The following is a 10,806-nucleotide window of genomic DNA, read 5'->3' as shown; positions in this document are numbered from 1 at the left end:
TTGTTTTCCTTCTTCCATGCAGGAAAATCCGGGTATTGCTGTTGTCTGTTCTCATCACACTACTTGAAGGCAGTCACAGTCTGCTGAAGTGTTCACTTCTTCTAGACTAAAGTGTCTTTAGTTACACTTTCAAGCTTTCCTCAGTTACCTCTTATTAATCTTCTGTTACAGCAAAGGACTTTGCACGGATGACAAAGGTGGCCTAGCAACCAGCAAGCTGTCCTGGTGTTGAGGCTGAGAGCAGGATTTCTCTCCCCAGTGGTATCAGCTTCTTTGCAACAGTCTCCATGATCACCTCCAGGACACCAACCTCACTATCAGACATAAATGAATAATATACCTAGAGAAGGTCTTTGCCTCTGAAGCTCTTCTCTAACAGGATACAACCAAGTAAGCATGAGAAACAATGGCAGGCACTAACAAGCCTTTTTCTGCAAGCACTCCTCTCTTTCACTAAAGTGGTGATTCTGAAAAAAGCAAACAACAGATTAAAGTATTGATTTAAACTTAACACTGATTTAGCAGCTTGGGTGAAGAGTATTTTCCTAGTTGCACCCAGTAGCTGCAGTCCAATGGCTGCCTTGTGTTGCTCTGTTCACCCCTGTTACCCAGGCTCTTCCATAATCCAGCCTGGATGATGGCTTCTCTTGCTCCCAGAGGGATGGTTTGTAAGTGCTGAGGATGTGTCTGAGTAGTTTTTTACTGAAACACTGAGCTGGGCTCACTGTTAATAAACTGGGGGAGGACTGGAAGTTTGCAAAGGAGGACCTGAGCACTACAGTGCAGCACTAGTTTGCAGCAGCTCTGTGCTTAGAGGCAAGCAGGGTCATTGCAAAATGATTGCACCTGATTTGGACTCATTTTTATGGGGCCAGGACCCTGCTTTATTACAGTCTGACTTCCATCTGAACAGAGGTTAGAGAAGGGCAAAGCTATGGTATAGAAATTTCCAGCTCAGTGTCCAGTGAGGGAACAATGAGAGTGAAAAGAAGTTACAACTGTTCACGGATTTGTTTTCCTCCTTATGATATCCCCCTCACACAGTGCTGTAGAAAATCAGGGAACTGGGATTTACTGAGAAGGGAAATACAGAGCCTCAGAAAAAGCCCCACTGTTGTTGGTCTAGGCAAAAGGCAGGCCTTAAAATTAAAAACTTAATTTTTTTCCCCTTACTTCTGCATCGTAAAGAAGATGGATTGAACAGACCAAGAAAACATCTGACTGCCTCCAGTGCTGCCTGCTTGGTATGGATAAGAAGAAGCAACTGAAATGGTAGTGAGTTGATATTCAGGAGTTTTGGCTTAAGGGAGCTGAAGCAGGCTAAAGAAGCAGACCAGTGAAGCAACTGCAATATACCATTTTCTCAAAGAATTGCTTTCTTAATTTGATGTCCTTAGGAGGCACTCTTTTTCTTATGATTTTATACCATTTTCTAATATATCCTCTTCAGGAAGCCTGCAATTTTTAAAACACAGTTTTGGTCAAGAAGAGGAAACTCAAACATATGTAATTTTACAAATTATGCAAAAACATGATATTTATGTGAAAATGTGAATTATTTATAAGGCATATTTATTTTTCATAATAATTAATATAATTATATTACTTATATGAAAATACGATAGTATTTTATGCCTTTTTTTTAAAATTTAAGTTTTGTTGTACATTCATTCTGCCTAGTTCCTTATTAAAGTTTTAACATATTTGGAACATTATTTAGAAATAAATATTGTCCAGTGACAAAGCCTTACCTTTATTTTAAACAAGCATGCCCCTTCATGTGGTTCTCTGTTCTCATACTGCTCTTTTCAATACGTGGGAGAAGACTTTTTACCTGCAAATTTTCCAAAGGCTTTAAGGCACACCTGAAAAAATAATCACAATTACTTAAAATGTATTTTAGAGCACTGGAACAGATGAAATTGCAGATTGCAGAATGCAAAAACAGTTTCATTATGAATCCATGAACACTCTACAAGGTGAATACAATGCATTTATTCACATTATTTTCATTAATTAAAATACCCCCAATTACCATACAAACGTATAGCTCAGTTACAAACTATGTTTTCCTTTGTGGTTTTAAGAGAAGATAGTAAAATGGAATAAAGTGCTTCATCATAAAATAGCCTTAAATTATATTTCTTACCATAAAACTCTGGAATCAAAATTATTTTTCAAGATAATTACATTTAATTTGTTAAGATATTCACTTAAGTACTTTAATTAAAATACTCATGTGTCATATATTAAAATACTTATGTAAAGACGTTCTCACTTTATGGAATACATGTGAACATGAAAGCAGCACCTGTTTTTCAAGGAAAAAAACCAAAACCAAACAAACTAAAAAAAAAAAACAACCCACCTGACTTAAAACCACTCTAAAAGCTGAGAAGTAAAACTGCTGACACGAAAAAGTCTGACTGCCTTAAAGATCACCAGTTTTTTTCTGGTACTGCAGCAGTCTTTCTGGTGTAAATAAAATCAGTCTTCTGTAGGAATTAATACATTTTATCTTAGACCAATACATGAATCTGGTGCTAACAGCACATTCAGTGGCAGAAAGCAAGAAATGCCAACTGCTGCTGACTGGGGGAAAAGATTATAAAGCAAGTACTTAAAAAGAAAGCTGATTAATTTTTGTCCCCTTTCCCCCCAGACGTTACATTTCAAGTGATACACATCAAATGCAGCATTTCACACGTACAAAAATCCCCAACAAAACAAAAGAGAAAGCATGTTCACAGGCTACAAGAAAACTTCACCTTTATCTGACCTAAATTCCCACCAAATGCTGATGATCTCCACCCTGACAAAAGATACAGGGCTGGACAAAAAAGGCAGTTGGGTCTTAGAGGAAGGAAAAACTGGGAAAGGAGTGAAAACCAGAACAAGTAGTGTGCACTATTGAGCTGGCAAACACAAAAGGATTAATGGCTAGCAGCCAGCTGAGGGGAAAGCTTTTAGATACAGTGGCTTTTTTCCCTTGAGGGAGGAAAGCTAAGGAAACACTGAGAACAAAAAGAATTCCAGAAGCATTTCCCTTTTTGTGCCAAATCTAAAGTAACCTTTTTAATGAGTCCTGTCTTTTGCTCTCTCCTGTCAAGCTTTAGACTTTGCCAGCAATTGGCAGAGTGGTCTCTTGCCAGATCCATCCCACCTGCCCGTGGACCATTGTGCACCTTCAGTTAGTGTTGCTGTAAAAGGAAGCAAAAGTTCAGCATCTAAGGTTATTAGGAGACCTTGATTTACATCACAAACTTGGTTGTAAAATGTCATCAAGAAAAATTGAAAGGGACAACAATCAGCCCCCCCCACACCCCTCCTCCTTAAATGTACCTAGGAAAGAAACTTGCATTCAGTTGGGATGATTCCTCTAATTACCATTATCATCTCTCTGAAGCAGCAAAAAATGTTGCTGGTACAAAATACTGACTGGATGTCCATGAGAAATCTTTGCCTCCTCTAAGAGCAAATCACAAATGGCAGACAAAGCCCAGTGCCAGTAGTGAAAAAAAAGATGCTGGTAGGTGCAGCAAATGAGATCTTAATCATCCTAAAGACCAGAGAAAGCAGCTTGTGGGGACTGAAGGAAAGGCTAAGGTGTATCTAATAAGTCAATAACATAAGTCAATGTTATTAATTAAAACAAGAAAGAGGGAGTGCCATGCGATAGTTAGAATGCAAGCTGATGACACCTGGAAGGTGGGTTTGGTTTTAAATGGGAAGGAAAGGGTCAACTCTTTCATTCATACCGTAATCTTTGCATAAAACAGACATATATAAGCAGCACTTATTTGTTCTGAACAAGCTTTTAAAACCCCATCAGAGAGGCTGTGTATCCAAACTAGTCATGAAGAGAAAAGGAATCCTAACAAACCAAATAATGGGGTTTTGGGGATCCGCTTGTTCAAGTATCTGATCATTCTAGGACAGGATTTGTTAATTTTTTAGACAAAAGTTTTGCTCCTGAGCTCATCCATCTACAGATGTGTATCATTAATCATTTAAAGTTTGCATAAATCTGTCTTTGATCTTTTTAAAGAACATTTGTCAGGTCTAGTTGAACTATCTGCATAAGCTACTTTCTTGTGAGCTCATGACATCCTTCAAATGTAAATCAACTTGATTCTGTCTTAGAACAACAGGATAGCTTTGAGATTTCAAGCCAAGTAATTTTATGCTTTTGGAACTGTGTGGAAGGTGCTTTCTCTAAATATGTTTTTGTTCACATGCACCCCACCTAGTTGCTTGTGTACCCTGGTAAAGGTATCCAGTCAAAGGCAAGCAACTTGTGTAAACCTATGCATTAAAAGAAAAGTGATCAAAATCAAGGACGGCAGTGGATGCCATCAGTGGTCACAGATGAAGTGTCTGAGATGCCTCCTGTGTCAGTTCCTGGTCAGCTCAATGCTTACACACAAACACAGCCCCTCTGCACATGGGCTGTGGGTTAGAATTCAAACCAAGTAGCAGAGCACACTCATGTATTTCCAGCATTGCCTGTTCAGGATGTGAAATATGGAGTGTATCCATCTAAAATAGTGTTGGCTGTCATTTCAATGAAGTCAAATGATTTTATCAGGTGCTCTCAATGGTGAAAAATAATCTGAGCTTTAAGAGAAATATGAAGGATCCTGAAAACTTTTTAGAGTCTAAAATCTAGTTTAGAACGTGTATTTTGCTTATGCAGGAATTGCTGAAATGGGTAGCTGAGTGACAAGGAATATCTTCCAAGCAGGAATGATTTCCCTTGACCATTCAGCTCCTGAAGAGCATATATTGGACCACAGTATAGTGGTGTTCCTACAACAAAAAAAGACTCAACTTATAAAATGCATAATAGAAAATTCAGTAAAAACATACATATAAACTTTTGTTTGACAGTAGTATCTAAGAGTATCAGTGAATGAATAAGGAAACAAGATCCTAGTTTGATAGTTCAACAAACACAAGTGATGATCCTTATGATGAGAAAATCTGGATATACGGGAAGAGAACAAGATAGCAAACCTGTCACAGCATGAAAGTCAGCATCACAACATAAAAAAAATACCCATTCTTGATTTTCTTCCAAGCACTCTGGTCAGAGACTGTTTTAAGGAAGACAATGAGATGGCTTTGTGGAAAGCCTTTGGTATACCCCCGGAGGAAGAAAAAATGCTTATTTAAAACTTTCACAAATGGATGATTAAAGCAGCCAAATAGGAAGAGATTGGCAGCAAACCCTCACATCTAAATAATATCAACCAGATGGGATATTTTTGAGAGACAGGTTACACAGGTGTTTAGAAGGAAAGCTTTTATGCAACTTAGTTTATGAGGGAAAACTGGCAGCAGGACACAGAAGAAGGGATATATGGTTGAAGCAAAAGGCTCTATACAGGTATTCTCAAAGCAGCACTTTGAATAAATCCAAGCAGTGAGAGCTTACAGCAGTCACAGCTCAAGGCATCCAAGAGTTTTCATCCTTATGCATCAAGTTCACAAGCCCAGCTCATTTACTGACACACCCATTTATAACCAAGTGAGTTATTTATGCTAAAATGAACATTAGCAAAGTGGTTACTTTAAACCAATATTATTTGATTTTAGGACTCAATGCCATATTAATGGACTAAATATTAACTTAGTGACAGAGACCTGTGAAATTTTGTTTGATTCCCCACAAATTCAAGAAGAAAAAAGCTTCATTACGTTTTCAGTTTTGTTTCATAGCTGTAAGGTTTAAACCACACAATTCTTATTAAGAGTAAGCTCGACACAAACATTTTAAAATAATCTGAGACAGTACGTGAAAATAATAATAAAACTCAGAAACAATTGCAATTAGAAAATCTTTCAGAACGTTTTTTGAATCATTTGCACAAGTGTTTATATGGGACATTTCAGTTAATGCTGTGATGCAAAGAGAAAATACTTCATCTTTTTTATACTTGCAGAGAACATGCTCACACTTGGGCTGCATTTTTCACATTTTCATTATCTTATTGATAATGAAGGTTTATTATGCTTAAAACTGCAAATTGTGGAGCCAGAAGGTTTTTCCAGAAATAGCTAATCAAGAAAAGCAAAAGGATGGAAATAAGATGTTCATGGCAAGAATACTGTAGGAACCTTTGTAAAAGGAAAATAAGAGACTGAAACCAATAGGCAGGAAGCACATTTGGACTTCTGGTCTGTTCAGGTGCTCCCTGGCTTTGTCTTTTTAAGCAATGATGTCTGTTGCTGATATACAACTGTATTATTATAGTACTATTTAAAAGTGAATTTTCTCACCAGGCATCAGTCCAAGCCCTAACATCTGTGACTTTTATCTTGTTGCATGTTTGCTTCTAAATTTGAAAAAGGTATTTAACTACAGGTGTTAATTCTTCCCAGGTTTAGCCCCAGGACCATTGTAAAAACAAACTTTTTTAACTTAGTGTAAAGGTGGGTCTATATTAACAAAGGATACATTTAATGCAGCACTAGTAAATGTCTTTTTACTGAATAAAGAATAAACCAAACCATTTCAAATAGACTTAGAAAAAAAATCTTATTACTAAAATGTTCCCCCAAATAGATAAAATATCAAAACCACTGATGTTTGCTTGAGAATATAAGGTAAGAAAGTTATAACAGTCGATACACAAAACATATTTTGAAAGTGTAAAAGACATCCTGTCTCTTAATGAAGCAGTCTTTCTTCATTAGGATGCATAAGCCTCTTCATTTTCCCCTTGATTGTCACAGAAATAATATTTTAAAGTACATTTCAGATATGAAAAGGGACATTCAAGCCACTGTTGGCAATTCCATTGTTTACTTGATGGACTAAACTGCTGAATTTTGACAGATTTTAAAAAAAGATTTTATGGTGTTTATTATCAAATGATCTTACAGATCAGAAAGCTTAGCTGCTTTGTTTATTTTATTTTCAATAAAACCAAAAAATCATAAATCAGAATATAATAATTTACCCAGCATTAACTGTGGAGGTCTGGGATCAAGAACATACCCCTTTTCTGCCTCTTTCTTGTTTTTGTGATGAATGCTCTTTTTTCTTAGTCCAGTATCTACTACTGATCTGACCATTTTGTAAATGTTCTTGTTATTCCTTATCCTTGCATTAATAGTATCTGCTACTGAAAGGTCCTGCAGCTGATGACTGTGTATTACATGATCCTGTAGAACAACTGCAGAAATTCTCCTTTGGAGGAGCAGCCCTAAAAGGAAAACAAGAAGCAAAGATGAACAATTATTTTTATAAAGGATTTGAAAGACATTGTAGTAACTTAAAAGAAACTCTGCTCTTCGCCAATATGTTCGACTTCTGAAATGCTTTTGCATGCATGCAGCTCCTGTACTTGAAGCCTAACATACAATTATCATAATATGAAATTTAAGATTGATGTCTCTGACACATCCTAATTTTAACTTACGAAAATTTATATTTGATTTATCATTTATATTAAAGAAAACAGCAGTAAGTTTTAATTACTGAGCCTGTAACTGTTATGTGCAATAAACTCATTATGGACTATAAAAGTTTGGCAAGCCCAAACACATTTTTACATCAATATAATTAAGAACAATCCCAAAGACTAACCTTGCCTTCCAGAACACTGAATATAAGCAAGAATATATTATTTTTATACAGGGAATGAGCTTATCTACCCCTGAATTTCTCCCCACCCTTCTGTCTTATTTTAAAAGATGTGAAGTTGTACCTTGTAAAAACCATGATACTCCATTGATAATCTTCAGCTCATTTTACAAGAATCACATGTCTCTGGGAACAGACACAGAATAGCAGAACTTGAATAATATTTCTCAGCAGAAACAACCTCATGAATATCAGAAGAGAAACTCACAGTTTCATTGACTGTGGGAGACAGATGCACATGTATTCCAGGCACAGAAGTTACCTCTGGATCCATAAAGCCCCAACTGTGCCTCACCTGACCCTTGGGGGGGATGCCCACAGTGTAGTCAAGGTTCCTTCAGGATGGATTCTGGTAGCCACAGGTTTCAGTAATCAGCAATAAACTCTTCAGACTGGTGACTTCATTGTAGCCCAGGAAGCTCATGAAACACAGAGCAAGGATGACCATGGCAACTCCTCTGGAAGCTGCTCTGCTGGGATGTTCACACCCTGAAGGGTACAGCAGGAGAACCTGGGACACAGCTCGGTGGCTGAGGGGCGGCTGAAGGGACACAGCCCCGCAGCAGTGGTGGTGGCACATGGCAGCCCTCACTGATAACACTGCTCTGCTTCAGTCTGCAGATTCCTCCTGCTCTAGCAGCCATCTCTGTGCTCCCTGAGTTACAGCTGGAGACAGTCTCCCATCCCTGGGGACCGGAGTGGCAGCGCTGTCACTGCCACCCTGCACAGGGCACAGCACAGTCCCCTGTGGGATGAGGACGTGGCTCCTGCCAGCACGGGCCGAGCAGCCAGGCCACCTCACAGCACCACTGACCCAGCTCCTGGCCTTGCACACCCCTCCTGACCATGGCCCTGTTGCTCTGTTTGACCTTTTTTACCTCACAAACCTCTCCTTGGGCCTCACTGCAGCCCCTCAACTCTCTGACTGTTTTTCACTCTCCATCTTTTTTTGATATCCAGTTTTGACTTCAGAGCTGTTTCTGATCTGGCTGGTGGTAAGATGAGAAGTGGGCCTGGAGATTAATCCTGGTAAAACTTCCTTCAGCATCAGCCTTTTAGCAGAGCTCTCCAGTTTCTCAAAATCTCCCAGTGATGGTGGCTGAGGTCCGCAGTCTTCAGCCATTTGCTCCAGCAAGATGCCTCCCTGGTTAGTGATGGACACTGAGACACTGTTTGTGCTGGGTTGGCACAGGCTGGCTGTAGGTCTATGATTCTTCGGGGAGCAGTTCAGTCACAGGCAGCTCTGGCATGAAAAACACCTTTAAAGTGATTATTTTGGTAGTTGTGACTGCAACTTTTCCTCAGTATGGCTGGGTGGGAGTTACGGTTACCCCAGCTGTAGCTATGCAGTGGTGGCTTTAAATGTTAAGTGAAGCTACATGTGTTTGCCGTTCTATAGAGTCAACATTATTAAAAAATAGCTGAGAAAACTGGGTTTGCTCAGCCTTGAGAAAAGAAGGTTTAGGGGAGACCTTATTATGATGTTGTGGTACTTAAAGGGGACCTACATAGAAGATGGAGTCTCCCTATTTACAAGAAGTCCCATGAACAAGACAAGGGGAAATGGGCACAAGTTGCTCCTGTGGAGCTTGTAATTAACACCAGAGGAAAATTTTTCACTATGAGGACAGTCAGACATTGGAATGATCTCCTAGGGTAAGTAGTGGGTTCCCTCACTCTGTAAAGTTTGAAGTCTCAGCTCAGTGGGATGCTGAGACATATAATTTATAAATATGTAGACATTTATTAAGCATATCATATAAACATTAATTAGAAGGGTTGAGGTCCCTTCCAACCTGACACTTTACAATTCTATGAAAAAAATCATTTCTATACAAAGAGAACAGATAAATGGTATCCTTATGAATCAAACCAAAGACCATACTGTCCCATCACTGGCTGTGACAAAAGGCAGATTGCTGATGGACACTGTAATACAGGGGTTAGAGTGCAGTGGCAGCTCCTTCAGTGATTTCCAGCCTTTAGAGTGGCTTTCTGACCCAGAAGCACTGCCCTCATTATAATAACCACTGTGCAAAGGTACTTTTAGCCCCTAGTGTGAGTGTAGACATTTTCCTGGTTATTCCTACTTGGTGGCCCCTTATGTCCCCAAGTGGAGCACAGGTACAGATGCTTCCCGAAGTCCAGGTGTTCCATTTCTTTAATCTTTTGCATTTAAATAGTTGTCAGAGTCCTTCACGGCTGCTACTGATTTGAGAGATTAATTTTCTTGTGGAACTGACATTTTCCAAGGAAAAACAGTGAAGCTGTCCTGAGAATAATCCTGTGAGATGCATATAAATGGAGTGATTAGGGCACTAGATGCACTTCTCTGTAATTATAAGTAATTACTTTAAAGTCGAATCTGCAAAGGAGAAAACCACTCTGTACTGTAAGGAAGAAGTAAAAGGAAATTGAAGTGGCTATCTCAAATAACTGATTGTTTCTAGAGACAGGAATAAAGATAAAACAACAGTTTTCCAAGTGAACTTGCAAGTTAGCCTGACACCAAACCTGACTCAACAGTACCATAAAGGGATACGTTACAATATAAAATTAAGAAGATTTTTAGTAATGAATTTTAATTAGCAAATAAGGTAGAAAACTTGTTTTCTGCTTCTAAAATGTTAATGAAAGTGTAAATGCTGTAATATTTGCAGAAATCAACCCACTGATATGTAGAAAAAACATTAGTATGTATTAGTTTGAATACAAATATACTGGACAGTATTTCTTGTAATGTTTTTTAATTTTTTTTAGGAATTCTTGACTGAGTTTCTTGGAGTTGCTAATAAGCTTCTTTTAAAATAGTGTTTGCTGTCTCTTCTGTTTCTGTCATACCTCATTAAGTTGATCCTATACACATGTATGCTTAATTAAGGCTTTTCATTAAAATAAGCCTTTAATCCAGAGGTGCTGGGCCTTAATTGAAACTCAGGGAAAATTAGTGTCGTCTCTTATTTTGGTTTTCACTTTTACTGTACTTCCTACTGCTTCTAAATGAAAATGTCTGTATTAGCCTGAGCTGATATGTGGTCAAGAAGAAATTAAAATTCATAATGCAGTCTTCTGGAGAGTAACATGCCTCAGTATTTATCATTTCTTACTAAATGCCATTTCTTACTAAGATTTTTCACTTCAAATTGCAGCAGGTA

The 10,806-nt window shown here is 38.3% G+C and overlaps 1 protein-coding gene across 1 annotated transcript; it reads right to left on the bottom strand.

Annotated features, from left to right (window-relative positions):
* Positions 1 to 416: 416 nt before the first annotated feature.
* On the bottom strand, positions 417 to 7,739 carry RNF32 (ring finger protein 32). Its single transcript, XM_030446531.1, is given in 7 exon segments — positions 417 to 467; positions 1,357 to 1,465; positions 1,744 to 1,865; positions 2,279 to 2,331; positions 6,966 to 7,196; positions 7,199 to 7,211; positions 7,716 to 7,739. Coding segments are annotated over 7 exon segments (603 nt in total).
* Between the last annotated feature and the right edge of the window lie 3,067 nt (positions 7,740 to 10,806).

The sequence above is a fragment of the Calypte anna genome, chromosome 2 (assembly GCF_003957555.1).
Source record: "Calypte anna isolate BGI_N300 chromosome 2, bCalAnn1_v1.p, whole genome shotgun sequence".
Classification (NCBI taxonomy): domain Eukaryota; kingdom Metazoa; phylum Chordata; class Aves; order Apodiformes; family Trochilidae; genus Calypte; species Calypte anna.
This window is presented reverse-complemented; position numbering and strand designations above follow the sequence as displayed.